General features: G+C 32.2%; 1 protein-coding gene across 1 annotated transcript; it reads right to left on the bottom strand.

Annotated features, from left to right (window-relative positions):
- Nucleotides 1–17265: 17265 nt before the first annotated feature.
- LOC133694528 (ethylene-responsive transcription factor RAP2-4-like) lies at nucleotides 17266–19202 on the bottom strand. Its single transcript, XM_062116066.1, has one exon. It carries the CDS (start codon nucleotides 18683–18685, stop codon nucleotides 17567–17569), a length of 1119 nt encoding a protein of 372 aa, XP_061972050.1. The 5' UTR covers nucleotides 18686–19202; the 3' UTR covers nucleotides 17266–17566.
- Nucleotides 19203–19469: the final 267 nt, after the last annotated feature.

Raw genomic sequence — 19469 nt, 5'->3', positions numbered from 1 at the left:
GTCTCCTTTCTTCTTCTTCTTCTTCTTCTTCTTCCTTTTCCTCTCTTCCTCTCTCTCGGTCTCCCCTTTTCTTCTTTTTTTTTGGTCCACCTCTTTAGGTTGCCTCCCCTGTTTTTATAGCCAAAAACAGGGGAGGGGACGTGGCTGGGGCGGCCGCTGTGCGACCGCCCCTTCCAACACGTGGAAAGTGGTTGGCAATTCGGCATCTTTTAAAGGGGAGGCGGTGTCTTTTTGAAGGATGGATGGCGGTGGCAGAGGAAGGAAGAAAAAATCTTCTTCTTCCCCTGTTTTGCGTGTCCAGGGGAAGAAGAAGATGGTGCCGTCTCAAAACGGCACCGTTTCTAGCTTTCTTCTTCTTTTTTAACAGTGTATGAAACGGCGCCGTTTTGGACAAAACGCGCCATTTCATTTAAAAGGAAAAGACGGCAAAACGTGACAGAGTTTACATTGGTCCTCAATTGCAATTTCGATTTAAAAATTAATGCAATTGCATCCCTGCCAAAATTCAACAGCGCCCCTGAAGTTGGCCGCCTTTTTCCATTTGATCCTTGGTCTTGAATTAGTGCAATTTGACCCTCAATTGAGCAATAAACTTCTAATTTCTTCAATTAGGCCCCTGACCGGTTTTAATTCAAGCCCCTCTACTTGCGTGCCTTTTCCATTTTGGTCCTTGATTTCATATTTCTCCAATTAAGTCCCTAATTGACCATCAAACTTCAATATTTATGCAATTAAGGCCCTGATTTGACCAAATTAACTTGAAAAGTGGTTAACTTAGTTATCCATAACTGTGATATCCATTTCATAAAATTATTAATCTTTTTCATGTGTTCACATTTCAAGCATTTCCAGTGATGATTGATCAGAGACAAGATGTTATTGAATTCATTGAAAAAATGGGATGTAAATGTTTGATGGGAGAGGCTGATCTTTATAGACGAGGTGTTTCTTAGTTGAAATGTGATAGTTATAACCTCATAAGTGGTCGAAAATGTCACATTCATCCACTTGAAAGTGTCTACTCGATTAGCCAAAACTGTAAAAAAAATTGAATAGTGGTTGAACGACGCACCATTCACTCCCTTCATTAAATCTGAGTGACGTGTTATCTATATTAAACCTTAAAAACTACGGTTTTTAATTTAGGATTTGACAAACTTCAATTTAGTTCATGTTCTTCTAATTGCTTTTAATTATACTCGTGATTGTCTCTCAACTTTTAATTTCATACAATTTCACTCTTGCCAAACTGTGTTATCAGCCCCAAAATTGACCACATGTTTCATTTTAGTTCTTGGTTATGAAACTATGCATTTCAACCCTTAATTGATCAACAAACTTTCAATTTCTTCAATTCGACCTCTGATTTGATTAATTTCAACCTCTGCATTCACGCGTCTTTTTTTATTTGATCCTTGGTTTTGGATTTCTTCAAACAAGTCTATAATTGCTCATTAAACTTCAAAATTAATGCAATTAAGATCTTGATTTGACCAAATTGACTCTATAAAATTGCAATTCAACCCCTGGACTTTAATTTCTTTCAATTAAAGCCTAAATTGACTTCAAAAATCAATTTATTTTTGTATAATTGAGTCCTTAAATATCTAATTTTAATTTTTTTCTTTTTAAATTGAATTTTCTTTGCTAACATGGCCTTTAAACAGTCAAAAATATGCTATCAAATTCTTAATTTTTGGTATTTTGATCCTCCTCAACAACTCCTTAGCAATTTCCTGAATGTTCTGATATATTCTTATTATTGATATATTTTTTTATTTTTTTATTTTTTGATTTTTGATTTTTGATTTTTGTATATTTTTATATATTTATATGGGTTCTAAAATGGCTAGCAACACCTTCAGCCGGTACTGCCTCTCACAAGTCACAATCTTGTAAGAAAGTTCCAGCTGGATTTCGAAATTCGCATATGCTTTGGCCCTCGTTTTATTCTTTGGAAGACATTGATATGCCATGACAAAACATGAAGTCATTACAAGATGAATATGTACGACTTCACTTTTGAAATCTTTGTAGAATAATACCTAATTAGCACAAACAATCAGAACAACTCCTCTTAATCTCTTGATCATGCCCCCTCCCACATGGGAAAGAAATGCCACGGAACATAGTTTTGAATATTAGTTACGTAGGATGGCCTTTGATTTTCGACATTTTGAGGTCAAGGACAATGAACTTGCCTCGTAATAATAAGAATAACGTATAATATTAGAAGTTAGGGTTCCAATTAAGAATCTAAATACCATAAATTATCCGGCATCAACATTATTACATCCATGTGGTAGCTGTTCTTCTGCTAGTTGCAAAATCTCCTATTACGAATTATGCTTTCACAATTCAACAACGCTTTTAGAATGCAACAACGAATAGTCGGCAGGAGAAGAGTAGAACCGACCTCTGAAACATAAGGAATAAATAGAAAAATTGAATGTTAATTTGGACTCCATTCCACAATATCCTCAGAGTGTTGAAACTTTCCTTCAAGCATTAGTTCCTAACCCTATATTCTCAAGGAATTCTCTCACCCTCTAGAATACTTTTGCATGAGAATCCATGACTTCGTTTGCTCTTGTCATCCTAAGCTTTCTAGTCTTGTTTAAAACGCCAATTCGAACAACATCTAGAGTTGAAATTTCCATATGGAATCGACGAAACCTACACCTTTAGATTGGTGGATGCATGGTTTTCTATTGATAGTTACAAACTTGCCATACTTGACCAACTTGAGATTGACTTTTTTTTTCTTTTCTTTTAAGACCCATTTGATAAAATGCGCACCTGGGTTAAAGAAAAGTGTACGTGATAAGCTAGTGGAAAATCTTTTTGTTTTAGATCTTTTCAGCATCAAATCATGATCATCAGGGCTCACAAGCAAATCACAATTTGCAACAAAAAACGTTGTGGAAAGGATGACTGCTTTTCGATCCCCTTGAATTTTGCTGTTGAAATCTCTAATGCTTATGTCAAATTCGCGTGCTAAAAGCTCAGAAGCATGGTAAGAAAAAGATTGTATATGGTGAGAGGGAAGATTTGAGAGATCATAACTGACTTCAAGATATCCCTCGTTGGAGATGATTATTCATTCTTTAGCTCGAGGTTCATAGCTATTAAACGTATAATCTCATTCACTATACAACAATTTGTAAGTGGGTAGGTCTAAGGACATATTAAAATATGCGCATTCAGAAAGTACGATGATGTACGCATTGTGCTTCTTTTCTTGGTAGAAAATTTTGATTCTCATTTGGGATTCTTGATTGCACAATATCTGGTTGATATGATCTTCAACGGTTCGTAGCTCTTCAAAGTAATTCTCTCGCAGACATAATTCTGTTTTTTTTTTTCCTTTCTTTTCTTTTCTCCATTGGTACGTCATCAAGAATTTCACTTTCAGAAGCCAATAGGACTGTACCAGGAGGTGCATTTCTTCTCTTTTTTTTTCCAGTGAGCGTAGACGTGTATGGCGCTCCTTCTAGAGACTCCATAGGCAGTTCCTTTAGTCAAAGCTTCATTCAAGATGTGCGTAGGGGCGTTTTGACTGAAAGGTGAAGAGGCCAACTATTGTAATATAGGCCAAAATTGCGAGCTGTCATAATTAATAATTATCAATATGGTATGTGTGCTAAAAAAATAAGAAATTAATTACATCTAATGTATCTTGAGTGATTTGACAAAATCTTCAGTATATATTCTTTTAACAAAATGTCAATACATGCATGTTTGGCATAGTTTTTTTTTTTAATTATAATAATCAAGTTTATTAATAAAGAAAATTCACTTAGAGGATATTAACCCGAAAAGTTGAAAGATTATTTACAAAAAAAATTAAATGAATGCTCGTCATATAAATCACAAGATCTATTAGATCACTCAAAAAACAATAAATAAATAAGATGTCAAGATTTAATAAATAAAAGCTAGCTGGTGCGATTTACGTACGTGGGCTGCAATGGCAAACCAGTTCTTAGACAAAATTAACGAACTAAATATTAGCCAGCTAGAGTTTGAAGGGGAGAAAAAACTAGATAAACGATCTGTTCCTATTTTTAAATTATTAATAATACCATGATTAAAAATATAAAAGATAAAAGATTGGACAACAGGTTGTCCAATACGGGCCTCGGCCCAACCAATAGACCAGATAGCCAAGTTGTCTGGTCACATGGGTTTGGGCTCGACCCAATCAATAGAAGTCAGTTACATGTTTTGGGCCTAAGCCAACCACTAGACTAGATAGCCCAGTATCCGATCACAGGGTTTTAACCTCAACCCAACCCCAAGCAATCTTCACGATAGGCACAAAGCCCACTTCGGCCCACAATATGGATCCACTAGAGAACCTTCTGAAAACCCAAATACTGGACCTGCTGGCAACTAACGTAAATCGTAGAAAAGCCCAAGTCGTTGAGTCCATGTTGTGTATTATCTTATGATATATGTGTTATGGTGTCTTAGGAGATTAAACATATTAAAAAAAGAATTATAATGAAATACGATGGTGTGTTGTATTGCTAGTAAGATCATGTAAATTAAAATTATCATTAAAGACATAACTTAAATTAAATAATTTCCTTAAAAAACTAAATTAATTACTTAATAAATAAATTCTTTGTTTTAAAACACACAAATATCATAAATAAATAAAAACAAAAGTAAAACTGAAACAGTCCCCAAAACATCACATGGTTTTTTTTAGTAATTAGAATCATTAAATAATTTAATTGAGATTTAATACACTTAAAATAAAATGAGTTGACTAAGTTGATGTTTAATAGTAATTGACTAACATGATACAATACGATTTTGTTTTAAAATTTTCGGATTTCATACAATTAAAAGCTTTCCTCTATTTTGTTTGTGGGGTCGAATTAAAGAAATAAAATTTGGAGTAAATAAATTATAAATTTGAATTATACAATTAGATTTAATTTCAAGGTAAAGCAGAATATGAATCCCATTTTTATATATGTGAGGGATATCAGACTTTGAAACTAAAATAGTTTCACTAAACATGGTTGCTTCAACCTTAATTTAATTATTAGCGCTATCTAAACTTTCCTTTTAATCTGATCCAATGCTTCCGTAGCTGCCAATAGCTTGTCAAAAGTCCATGTTCTGTAACATGCGCTATGTATTGAGTCTAAAAATAATAAAGTTTGCATGGTAAGGCAAGGGCTAGGTTGATTTTATATATATTTGCAAAAGGAAGATGTGTAACTTTGATAGTTAATATCATGAAGGGTGATGATGATTTTATGAATATAATGTGCCTAGCTTGGCTAGAAGATGCAAGGTTTTTCATGCATAAAAGTAACAAGACACCGGTTCAAGCTTATGCCGATCCTGGACTCATGTATGCTAACTCGGTTGCATAAATATTGAAGAAGAAGAAACGTGTAGATTTAAAAGAAAACTTACTTGTGAGAATGTGTTTTTTATCCTTAAATCAATTACTTTAATATCACTTTAATTACTAGAATCAAAGTTGTAATATTCCACATCGGCGAGTGAGGGAGTGGTAATTGGCCCTATTAAGAGTGTTAGTTGTCAACTTGTCATACGCGTTTTGGAGCGTCAGGCTCAGAAGTGAGCTCGCGTCACCAGGAACAAAACCGTGAGGACGGTAAGGCCCAAAGTAGACAATAAATGGCATATTAAGCTGGGCTGTTACATTTGGTATCAGAGCCGACTTCACTGGCTGTCCGGCTATGCCGATGGGGTCATCGAGCTCCTTAAAAGGAGTGGATTGTAATATCCCACGTCGACGGGTGAGGGAGTGGTAGCTGGCCTTATTAAGAGTATTGGTTACCAACTTGTCATGCACGTTTTGGGGCGTCAGGCTCAGAAGTGAGCTCGCGTCACCAGGAACAAAACCGTGAGGACGGTAAGGCCCAAAGTAGACAATAAATGGCATATTAAGCTGGGCTGTTACATTTGGTATCAAAACCGACTTCACTGGCTGTCCGGCTGTGTCGATGGGGTCATCGAGCTCCTTAAAGGGAGTGGATTGTAATATCCCACATCGACGGGTGAGGGAGTGGTAGCTGGCCTTATTAAGAGTGTTGGTTACCAACTTGTCATGCACGTTTTGGGGCGTCAGGCTCATAAGTGAGCTCGCGTCACCAGGAACAAAACCGTGAGGACGGTAAAATTCAAAACAGACAATATATGGCATGTTGGGCCGGGCTGTTACAAAAGTGATATTTCATAAATACGAACGTCTTTATAGATATTGTCAAATTAATGCAGAGAATCCAAGATAAGAGAAGAGAAAGAAAGTACTATTCTTTCAAAAAATAAAAACTTACCTCTTTTCATATGAGTTATGTCCTTTTATATATATATATATATATATATATATATATATATATATATATATATATATATATAGAGGAAGCGGTTAATTCATTTATTAACTCCTCTAACTAGATTTATCTAATACATTATATTTTAAACTTGCATAAAAATTTCATACTTAATAAAAGATTGTACAACCTAAAATAAACAGTAAAAAAAGTTTCGATATAGAAACCTAATACAGTTCACATAAGATATATCAATCTCATAATTAATTATTCTTTAAAATGTATTAATATATCCCAAGTATTTTTAATAAAAAAAAAACTTGATCAGAAAGTAAGTAAAGATATTTTTTTTTCTCTTCTATATACAATCATAAAAGTGTTAGGATTGATTTATTTTTTTTTTAATATTGAGACCGCCGTAGCATTGCATGATCCCACTGCTACTTTTAACTAAAAATAAAGAATTTCCTTTCCAGATTGTTGTTTTTTCTAAAGAAAGAATTGGATAGCACAGCTCAATCCCAGCACCTTAACTGTCCAATGAATGATGTTTTCGTACGACTTTGTGCTGATTTTTTTTCTTTTTTTAAAAAAATAACAATGTATTTTATATTATACTATTTCAGTTATTGTCACTAAATACTTGTCATTTGTTCAAAAGTATAGAATACTTTAATGATGTATATTTTATTTCTTAAATTTCTTGAAAAAATGTACTTTAATTAGTCCTTGTATATTATTTTTCTTACAAATAAATTCCTAACTGAGAGTTTTTTTATCCTTGTATTTAACAATACACACGATTTAGTGCTTGGATGATTATCTTGGACTTGTCAAAATTGTGACAATAGATATATGATATTATAAGAAATAAGATTATTTTTTTCAACAAATATATCTTTTGAATTTCACTTAACACTTTCTTTGTCCATAATCCATTTAAATTATAAGAAAAATAAAAATAAAATTTATTGAAAAAGTATATCTAGGATAATATGATTAAAAATAAAATTAAAGTAAAACCGCCTGATAATATTAATTTATATTTCAGTAAAAAAAATTCTTATAATATCATATAACTAAGTATTATGAGAATATCTTTCCTTCTTTTAATTTATTTTCTTTATTTATTTTACTTTTTTTAAATTGATATTTTGGAAATAATTTTTTTCAAAAGAAAATTATGACAATAGATATCGATATTATAAGAAACAAAAGTTTTATTTTTTAAACCAGTGTACTTATATGAATTCACTCAACTCTTGTATTGTTCATTAACCTATTTAAATTATTTGAATATTTTGACCAAGTCTATAATTTGATACTAGGACTTAATGAGTTGTATTTATAATAAAATAAAAGGACTAAATACATATAAAATACAGGATCAAAGTATTTTTTTTAAGCAATTTTAGAAACTAAAATATACATTAATAAAAGATTTTTATATTATGAGCATGTGTTATCATTATTTAACAACGTTAATGACAACAACTAATAAAAATATATAATGATGATAAAAATATAATGTATATGATTAATAGTAAAATAAATAGTATTAAAGTGAACTTTTAAACAAAAAAAGAAGAGCATGGGACATGCATTATAAGAGGGTGTTTGAAAGTGTAATTGTGGTTGCATTTTAAAGTGTTTTTTATTTGAAAATGCATCAAAATGATATTTTTTAAATTTTTTTAAAATTATTTTTGACATCAGTACATCAAAATGATATGAAAACACAAATAAAAATTAATTTAAAGCAAATAAAAAATTTAATTTCTTTCAAAAACACTTTTGAAACACAAAAACAATGCATCAAAATAATATTTTTTTTATTTTTAAAAAATTATTTTTGATATCAGCATATCAAATTATTTAAAAATAAAAAAAATATTAATTTGAAACAAAAAAAAATTAATTTTTTTTAAAAATATTTTTAAAACACAAAAAAAAAAAGCATCATCTAATTAAAAACCTTTTAAGTACAAGAAATGGCGATGACAAAGAGTATGGTTGTTGAGGATGTTTACTCTTTTTGTATCACACGTTCACAGGGCTGCCAATGAAGCCATGACCCTTTGCTGATTGCATTATACCCTAATTCGGTCATCTCCCTAGATAATCTATACTAGATCATCACTTTCCACGCACCAAGTCAACTTTTTCTTCTTCTTTCTCTCTTTTCTTACATGTAAATTGATTAAATCTTCACTTTCTGCAAATTCTATTGCCTCTTGCCGACGCATAGTGGCGAGGCTCTCGCCTTTGCCACCTAGGACCAGCATACCGTAGGCATCCCTCTATTTGTAGCTAGCTATCTAAGGATGGTGAGATTCTTGGCTTACGTTAGGGGTATGTACCCTACAATGCCACATCATGAGAACCTGTAAAGGAGAAAAGAGCAACTTGGTTCCTGCCCTGTCTCGACCTTTAAAGGAATCCTCGAATCACCTTCTTCTTTTTATTCAAACAATCCCCAGAATACTTTCGGATGCAAAGTGTGGATCCCGTTCACACATCTTTTGGCCTTTTATAAGATTGTTTGTAGAGAGAATTGCAAGGCAAAGTAAACAAAATTTAAAACCGAAAACCGTATACTAAAAAATTCTAATAATCAAGAAAAGAGAGGTGAGGAGCCCTATGTTGTAAACTTTGTGAGGATTCCTGGTGGCCCAACGAGGGCTTTTCAAGGTCTCTTTCTTCCTCCAATTTGTGTGTAGGCAGTGTGAACTTGTTTTGGCATGCTTAGAAGAAAGAATAAGAATATAAGATGAGATTGATCTTTTGAGTGGTGGTCTCCAAAATTCCTCATCTCGTGCCTAAAGGGATAATAAGATATGTGTGCATATTTATCTTTCTTTACCGTAAAGTTACACTAGCTAGCAACCCATGGTATTGCGGGTCTCTCCTGTCAATCAAAGGCTGCGAGTAAGGAAAATTGCAGGACCTCCGAGAGTGACTGGAGATCCCAGGTGGTTCCACTGAATTTGTTTTATTTTTTTTGTGTAGGTTTTTCTTTTCCTTGTACCAATAAATATCTCATTCAAAGCTCAATTCATTGCCTCCGAAGAAGTTTTTGCCAGCCATAGCCCATCTTGGTGTGTAAAATTGCGTTTGGACCTACACTGAACATGGAGCACATGAGTAATCCGTAATTTGAGGCATTAAAGCCCTCGTAGGTCAATAGATTAACATGCAATTATGGGACATTTGATTGACATTTGAGAAGACACATGAATACTCAAAAAAGCACTATGGATCACTGAATTGGAGAGTTATAATAATGCAAATTTGTTATTTTCACGACTGTTGCAGCATGTTTCTGAGTAGCACTTTCTGGCCAGCTTCACATGTCATTGTAGACATGCCTTAAATTCAAAAGAAGAAGTAATTGAGCACCAATAATCGGATTCGATCCATTTCCCGAATTGGAATTTAGTTCAATCTTCAAGAATTTAGTGGTCCCTTGAAATTTCAATCACTACAGTGTTTTGAGTGACAATTAGTGATGTTGAGAAAATATTCTCGCAACGTTTTTGCCTCCATGTGAAATGGCATGTTTTGGCTACAGTTTGATTCTGTTTTTTTCCCCTGAGAATGGCTGCATCTTGAATTGGAAGTCTATCACAGCCTTCTTTTCTTGCAGGAAGATTTGTTGGAGCTTAAACTTCCCTTGGGGGTAAAATACCCAATTACATCACAGATCTAAGGAGCTTTAAGAAATTATGCAACATAAGTCTAATTCTCCAAGTTCTCTTTACTGAATCCTATTGTATTACAGTAGTCTGTTCAAATCAAAAGCTTGACCGCTTGGTCAAGACAGGTTGCTAAATTATAAAAGGAAAAGGAATAAAAAAGGAAAAAGATAAATGCACAATTTGGACAAAAAGAGACTTGGGTACTTCAATACTAATGGCGTCTTAAAAGGTTGGTCATTCTTTATTACCATCAAAATTCTTCAGCCATTTCTGCTTCTGATTTTTCTTCTCGATTAAGTTGCTAGATTTTATTTTTATTTTTTTGCATTTTTTGTTCAAAAGTGATGAAGACGTTAAAATTTCATATAGGAATTGGGTTTTTCATGAATTTGATCCTAAGTCGAAATGTATGGACTTAAATATGAGTTTTGTGTCTAGACTTTATTATTTATGAAAAAAAAAACTCCCCATCGAAGGGACTATTCGATGTCTATATCAGTTAGTGTATGAGAGAAATTAGAGAAAAATATATGTAAGAATGAATTGTTGTAGAATATAATTCTCAATCTACTTTTATAATAAAAGTTTTCATTCTACATATTTACTTGGTTGCTCAAGATATTTATAGATCTTTATCATATCATCTCACCTCTTAGAACGTGGAGGGTTATAGTTCAATTGATTGGTGGAGAGATTGGTGCTCATAATTGGTTGTAGTATCTGGCTCTGCCAGGTGAAGAGGTTGGCAAATGTCAATGACACGTTAGCATGATATAACCATTGGCGAGAAAGAAGGTGTTTGCTTTGCATAGAATATGGTGCATAGAAAAATATGATGATGACTTAGAAAAATATGATGGTGTTTATATTGTGACCAAAATATAGGTTGGCCTTGGCAGAGACAATCTTTGAAAAAAAATAAATGTGTAACACTCTATAATATAGTTGAGAGTCTCTTACCTAATGAAGTTGGTGTGAATTACTTTTTTATTCAATTCTCATAAATGTCGTCATTGATTAAGTCATGAAAACTTCAAGCCAGAATTGAGCTTTTCATAGGCTGCAATCATGGTTTGAAATGTATGGGCTTGAATATGAATTGTATGTCTAGGCTTGATTATTCCTAAGAAAAAAATAAGTCTCGTATCAAATAGGGGATGCTCTTATGTACAAGTCAGTAAGTGAATGAGAGAAATTTAGAGGAAAATATATGTAAGAATGAATTTTTGTAGAATGAAATCCTTAGTCTTGTTCCAAAATAAAAAAAAATCTCTATTTACCCGTGAACCAAGGTATTTATAGACCTTAATCATATAAGAATGAATTTTTGTAGAATGAAATCCTTAGTCTTGTTTCAAAATAATAATAATAATAATAATAATAATAATTTATCTATTTACCTGTGAACCAAGGTATTTATAAACTTTGATCACATCATCTCACCTCCTATAATATGGAGTGTTGCAGTTGAATTGATTGGTGGAAAGGTTGATATACACATTTGATTATAGTGTCTGACTCTACTATTGGTGGAAAGTTTAGTGAATGTTAGCAACATATTAACAAAAAATAACCATCAACAATAAAGAAGACACATGTTTTGCATTGAATATGGTACAAACTTAGAAAAATATTATGGTGTTTGTATTGTGATAATTGGCTAAAAGTGTGATGTCAGCAAGTATCTACTTACAGAGAATATACAAGTAAAGCATAAAAAATTTTATGTATATGGTTGGTGTGTGGTACCGCATTCTGACTTCTCAAAACTTGAAAATACATTAATGTGTTTGCCCGAGTATGGTTTTTGTGGAGAGAGAGAGAGAGAGAGAGAGGAGAGACCTGGTCATTTAGGCCAGAAAAGCCTTCTTTTCTTTTCTTTTCGTTTCTTTTTCTACTAGGGAATGGACTATACCATCACCTTTGGGCAGCGCATATGGCCTATTATGGCTATGTATGGGGTCTTTTAAGGTATGAATGAATTCATTTCATTAAAATCTTTATAATAGTACTGAGAATGTCTTCATCAGAATTTCAGTGTGACTCTAGTGAAATGGTCTTTCTTTTTATTTTTTTTTCTTCTTCTATTTCTCTCCCCTCTCTCCTGTCATGTCACTTTTTCTATCCGGAAAATACATGCAAAATTGTTATAGGTGTGAAATGTGGGAAGGATTGTGCATAATGGAAAAAAATTCATTGTATGCATCGGTTTAAAAAAAAAACACTCATTTCCTAGTTGTTTTGGCCCCACCTAAAAAAAATTAATTTTTTTTTAATTCTACACCATTAGTGAGGCTCAATGGATCATGAACAATACATAGAATGAGACTTTTCTTTCCTATATATAATCATAAGTTATTGGCAATGGGATCAAATTATTAACTAGGCCTGATTGTTGCCTTTTTGTTAGAAATGGTAATGAGTATTTATAAATTAGATTTCTAATATATTTATATCTTAATTATTATTTATTGAATAAGAAGTTTAAATATTTATACCTTCTTTATCATGTTTCAATGTATTTATTATCAAAGTTCTATATATTATTCAACCCAAAAAAATCGCGTATACAAGCCTAACCTTCTAAGCCCAGACAGTCATAGCTCGTCCTTTCAAGTCCAAATGTGGCTTACTTTGATTTTCTTGTAATTTTTTTTATTTTTAAAATAAAATAATTATAATGATATTTTAAAAATCATATAATTATACCATGCTTTTCAAATAAATAATAGATTTTTTATAATTATATTAACAATTACTTTATGAATAATTACATACGAACTTAATATGCATAATTATTTAAACTATTTCTCATAAATATTCAATAAGAATAATATATACATATTTTTTTTGTTATGAATATTTCATATAAGTTTTTCAAATTAATTATTCATTTATTTTCACATACAGTGGCATAAAAATTATCAAGATATAATTTTTTGTTTTTTAATGAAACTTACTTTTCAAATTGTGATAAGGTTTTTATTTAAAAAAAAGTTATGAGTAAAAGAGATATGTTTTAAAAAAAAAACAAAAAACAAAAAACAAAGAAATGCATTAACAAGAAAAGAGAGTTTTAACTAAAGATGATTGTGGCAAATATTCATAAGAAAAAAAGAGGTTTCTTGCATGTCAAAAACGTGTCTTTCTCTCTTTTATTATAAAAATTATTTGGCCTTCATATATTACAATATACTTACTATGTAAATAAAGTAAAATGGATTATACATATACATCAATTTCTTTATTTTTAATTAAAAAAATTAAAATTCAAAAAATACTATAATTTGTTTTTCATCTACTCCTTCAACATATTTATAGACTAAAATAATAACTTGTAATTAATGTAGCCATTGATAAAAACAATTAGATAGATTGATAACATAATTCGAACAATTAAACTAAACTAAACTAAACTAACACAAAAAACAAACAAAAAATAACATAATTCAAGTTACCATTGATAAAAAAAAATTAAAATTAAAATTGGGGACCTCAACCATGTGCTAGAGAATAGAGAATCATTCAACCTAAAATTAAACATTAGATAGAACAATGCTTGAAATTATAAACCAGATAAATGTTCTCCCTTCAAGCCAAAATATTGGTCCAATGCCAAAAAATAAAATAAAAATTAATTTATTTTTGAATTTTGAAAAAATAAAACTTACGAAGAGTTGCAGAGAAAAAAGCATTGATATGTAAAATGTAAAATACTTAATTTAATAAACAAATTCTAAGACTTGCACATTATCCGACGGAAGGAATATTATTTTGGAGATGTGAGATTTATATTCTTAACCTTTACTACGATTGACATCCCATACTTTGCAAAGCATGATTGCAATGAAATATTCCTTAAACTTTTAATTTCTAGTTTATTTACCTTTTTTCTTCTTATAATTGATCTCTTTTCTTCCTTGTTAACATAACTCAATTTTTGCCCCTGTTTAAAACATGCTTTCAAAAGATCAGAAAAAAAAAATTTAAAAAGATTTGGGAGTGAAATGGTAGGCAAGTAAAAAATAGAGGACTAAAGTAAATATAAAAGTTTGAATCTCTTTTCAAAACTACTGTGAGATGAGAAGATATGAGATAAGGAGATTTTTCACAAGTTTTTTTCAAAAGTGTAAGGTTATTTTTATATTAAAAGCTTGTTTTCTTTTTTCTTATCAAATGATTGATTTATTGGCAATATGATCCTTAAATAGGTCTTATCATTCTAATGTTGAAATTTTGTTTTTTCATGTGTTAGGATACTTTATTCCCTTTAGCTTTTGTTACGAGTAGATTTGGACCGAGTCAACGTGATCCATAAAGACCCGTAGAGTGTGAGTGAAGGTCTTCGAGCCCATATTAAACATAACCAAGAAATAGGCTCAAAGCATAATTTATCATTTACCACCCTCTTCCTCTCAGATGTAATGTCTATATTCTAAAAGTGAGGATTAGATCGTGTTGCTAGGTCTGAATCCTAAATCACTATAATAGATTTTGATAGTTTTTCTTTTTAATAACAAACTTATATATACTAGTTTAGACAAACTTTAGCAAAATCACAATATGTATCGTTAACAATAAAAATAAGCTAACAATACAGTTTACCAAAAGCATGATGTTAGAGTGATCCTGTTACATAAGTAGGATAATACCTAGAACCTTTGAAAATCAATTGGGGTTTCTACTTACCAAACTAGGTGACTATAACAATCAAAATATCAGCTTGCCAAGATATCCACGCAACACTTTCTAAAGACAAATTAATAATAATAATAATAAAACTAAAAGAGAGAGAAATTAATGTGCACAGATGCTCAGTGCATTATGGACGAGGATAATGTAATTACTATTTTTCCCTTCTAAGAAAAAAATCATCTACATAGCCTATAGGGGTAAAATTATAATTGTATAAGGACCAATCGGTCATTATCATTTTGATTAGAATCTAGGATTTCTTTCTCTTTTTTTAATTGTACAGTATAATGGCTGGGTTGCCTTTGAAATACAAAAAATTCTATATGTGATACAAGGGAGATTTTGTCTTTCTCTTTAAAAAAGTATAGTAAAATTACTTTATTGTCCCTTGAAACAAATTAACTAATATACTAAACCGTGTGGGGGATTTACTGTTCCCCCACACACAAAACACTGTGGATTACAACAGTAATCCACAGTGATTCTTCTCCCCTTCTTTATTTTCAAATTTTTTTTTTCAACTTTCTTATTTTTTCTTTTTTGTCATTTATTTTTTTTTCAAAAATATTTTTGTTGATTTTACCTTTTAAAATTTTTGCTTTGTAATTTTTTTCTTTAAAATACTATGGATTGCTATGATGTTTTTCCACTTAGTTTTTCTATTTTATTTCTTTATTTTTCAAAATTATATTTGTCGATTTTTTTTAATATTAAGCTGATTAAGAATTTAGCTTTATAATTTTTTTTTTAAATACTGTGAATTGTTGCAGTGTTTTTCCATGTGATTTTTTTATGATTTTTTTCAAAATTATCTTTGTCGATTTTTTTTAAATATTGAGTTGGTTAAGAATTATAATTACAATAAAACTAAATCATATGAGGAAAGCGTTGTAGTTTTTCTCACAAAACACTGTGGATTGCTACAATATTTCTCTAAATGGTTTTTTATTTTATTTTATTTGGGAAAAGCGTTATAGTTTTCCTCACAAAACATTGTCAATTGCTGCAACGTTTTTTCTCATGGGTTTTTTTCCTTCCAAAATTATCTTTGTTGGTTATTTTTTAATATTAAGTTGGTAGAGAATTTAGCTTTGTAATTTTTTTTTCTTTTTATTAACTGAAAAGCTAAATCATGTGGCGAAAGCACTGTATCTTTTCTCACAAAACATTGTAAATTACTACAAATCATTTTGTTCAGTCTCTAAGTTTTGGATCACCAACACATTTTTTTTTCATCATGAAATATTTGCTCCATCATACCTTTAATTTCTATTACTTATCTAGCGTTGGTTCACAATTATAATACTATCAAATACATTTGTTTTATAAGCCTGCGGCAGCGCGCGGGTATGTCATCTCGTATATTTTAATTAGGGTCTAATGGCTTATTTGTCTTTTTCTTTTGATTTTTTTTGTAATTATCAAGTCAAGACTGGGGTGGATTTGCCTTTTGCTTTGAAAATCAATAGTAAATTTATTTGGTTACCCCCTTCAATAAAAAAGATTTAAATTAGGGTTTAATGGCTTATTTGCTTTTTTATTTTGGTCTTTTTTATAGTTATGGAGTCAAGACAATGACAATTTTGTATTTTTAAAAAATAAAAAATAAAAAAAGGAAGTTTGTTGATGTGTTAGGCCATTCCGTATGCTTCAAGCAGCACGTGTAGAGGATTTAGGTGGTAGAAATTACCATCCGCGGCGGTTTTAGAAAGATCACGGCATCCTCTTCCAAATGAGGTGAGGTGTGTGGTGGTCTGTTAGGTGGTTTGACTCCGACGATATTTTCTTTCTTTCTTCTCTTTTTCTCTATTTGCCTTGGAAAATGTGTTGTCCAATAAAAAAATCCATGTTGTCCTTTTATTTTGTCTTGATATTAGATCTTGTCAAAAATAAATAAATTAGTTTTACTAATTTTTTGGGAAATTTTGTCAAATTAATGTTTTTTTTCAATTTCATCATCTGATATCGGGTTGGTTGTGAATCGAGAGTCATGATTATCGCTCATAGGGTTGCATCGAGCTCATAATCAAGGTAACGAGCTTGAAAAGTTGACTCAGGTGATATTAGTCTTTTTTATCCTTCAATATTTTATATTTTATTCTTTTTTTTAGGTTTTTTAAAAAATTATCATGATTTTATGTATGAGTTACATGCCGACATTCAAGTTTGCTTGAGTCATTTCTTCCCCTTTTCTTTGTGATGCCATAAGTCATATTACTTTTTGTTTCTTTGTTTGAAGCATCTACTGTTGTGAGCTAAGATAATATTATTTGTTATTCGACCTAACCGGGAGTCTGTGATCCAAATCTTGATTTTTTTGTTGCTTTTTTAAAACATTTTTACAGTCTCTTGATGGTTTTTTTTTTAACGCTAAGATTTCTTTTTTCAGCCTCGCGCAGCTCAAGTCACGGACAAGCAAGAATCTAAACATTATACTAAGCACACGTACCACAAGAATAAGAATGTGAATCTGTTCTAAGGAAAATATATGCATAGAAAAATTGATATCACAAAACATTATTACATGCTCACCATATTCGAACCCATGGAGAAAAGTTGGACTAGATTGATATATTCAAAGACTGATGCTTAATTACACCTGACCTCAAAATACAGACCAAACATAGAAACTCCTCCATGGTCAAGCAAGGAAAAAAAGTACCAGCTAGACCAAAGATGGAGAGCGACCTACTATACATATCGACAGCATAATTAATAGAACTTAGAATCTAAAACTGACTGACCCCTTAACAGCACTTCTGCAAATGCCAAAAACTTCATTGCAGAAGCTACTGGAAGACACCAAAATAAACCTAAAAAGAAGATTACATGGTAATAATTCAAGACTTAGATGGATGACCAGTCAATCTCAACTGAAGGGTACTTCTCCAAACCAAAATTCTCAAACTCGTCCCACTGTAAAGAGCCAGAGAAATCCAAGAAAGAAATCTCAGATTCTGGTGAAGAAGAACCAGCCAATGATTCGTCAGATGAAGCTGGTGATGGTGATGGGATCTCCACCTTATAGTCCTCAACTCCAAAATTCTCATACTCCGTTTTCAATTCACCTCTCAAAGAACAATCATCTTCAATTTTTGCTTGCAAAGGAGCTGTTGCAATCTTTTTTGAATTAGCAACAGAACTGGGCTCCCTTGTTTTCCCCTGTTTTTGCAAGCCCAGGCTTTGACAAATTGCTTGTAACTTTGCATCAACAGAGGAATGGAGAGGCTTGTAATCACCAAATTCACCAGACACATGAGCTCCCTGGTGGCGAAGATGTGGAAAGTTAAGCCTAGCATATTCTCCTCTCAGCTTATAAGCAGCATTATCATAAGCCAAAGCTGCCTCTTCAGCTGTGTCATAAGTGCCAAGCCAGAGTCTAGTTCTGTTCTTTGGAAGTCTAATCTCAGCAACCCATTTTCCCCAATGCCTCTGCCTGACTCCTCTATAAAGCTTTGTTGGCTTTTGAGGAGAAGCAGCAGATTGTTTCATAGGGACAGGTTTTGGAGCCAAGAAGTTACTAGCCCTTTGGTTATGAACAAACTGTGATGTGGTGGTAGCAAGATTTTCCATTTTCTGCTGCTGTTGTTGTTGGAAGTGGATTTTGGCTTGGATTTGGAGGATTTGTGAAGGTGTAAGGTGGTTAAGCCCAATTGGACCTGTTTGCTCGAAACCCATTTGGTTATAATCCAAGAACCCATTAGAAAACATCTGGGTGCTCGTTGGAGAGCAAAAGCTAAGGTCCAAGTTGGGATATGAAGAGATGGGAGAGTTATTGTTGTAAAAGCAAGAAGGTTGAGAAGAGAAAGGAGGAGAAGAAGTTGAAGGAGAAGGTGAAGAATAAGTGGAAGTTGGTGATGGCGAAGCACTTTTCATAAAAGGTTCAAGTGCTTTCATGAGTTCTTCTCTACAAGGATCTGAAAAAACTGGCACTGTTGTGTTGTAGATATCGATAGCTGCTGCCATTCCTGTTAATCAGTACTTGAAACAAAACTAAAGAGGTGGCAAAATTACTGAGGTTTTACAAACAAGAGGAAGAGAAGGAAAAAAAACCCAGATAAAAGAAGAGGTTTTTTTGCACAAAAACCAACCTTGAGGGACCAAAAACAAACCCGTCAAGTTGATGAAATTAAAAAAGCAAAGCAAAAGGAAGGTAGAAGAAATGAAAATCAACCTGGATCTCTATTCTGAATCACCTGGCTTTCACCCTTTGCAGGGAATTGCTTGTTTTCTTTTTTAAAACAAAGATTTCAGCTTTAAAATCACTAAACAAAAGAAACAAACCCCAAATTAGATTCTTTGAAAGACAGACGATTGACAGAAAGGGATACAGAGAAGCGGGGAATTAGAGGGGGGAGGGGGATTGAGTTCAAGAAGAAAGATTTTATCAAAAAATAAGCCGCTAGAAATTCAAGATTTTTAGCACTCTATCCTTTTTGGTGGTCTTCCTTTGTAGTGTGTTTCTTGATCTCTCCCTATCTCTCCTTATATAACCCTCCAGCCCATGGTTTCACCTTTGATTTTCTTAAGGTTTCTAACCGCTCTTTTTTCCTTTTTATGTTTTTTTTTACTACAGAGGTCACCGCGTTTGCCCTCTTCAAGTTCGAAGAGACCTCAATCCGATGTGGAACATCCAGTGGGTGAGTGACACGTAGGGTCATGTCGTACCTAGTGACCGGCAGGTGCCTGTTGAGTGAGCAGTGGTCCTACACGTGTTCGTCTTTGATTTGGTAAGGATTTGTTTGAAGGA

The sequence above is a fragment of the Populus nigra genome, chromosome 5 (assembly GCF_951802175.1).
Source record: "Populus nigra chromosome 5, ddPopNigr1.1, whole genome shotgun sequence".
Classification (NCBI taxonomy): domain Eukaryota; kingdom Viridiplantae; phylum Streptophyta; class Magnoliopsida; order Malpighiales; family Salicaceae; genus Populus; species Populus nigra.
Note: the sequence above shows the minus strand (reverse complement) of the source record. Positions and strands in the feature narration are given on the sequence as shown.

Bases quoted from the DNA above. Each gene is read 5' to 3' on its own strand.
- LOC133694528 (XM_062116066.1), bottom strand. From the start codon at position 18,685: ATGGCAGCAGCTATCGATATCTACAACACAACAGTGCCAGTTTTTTCA.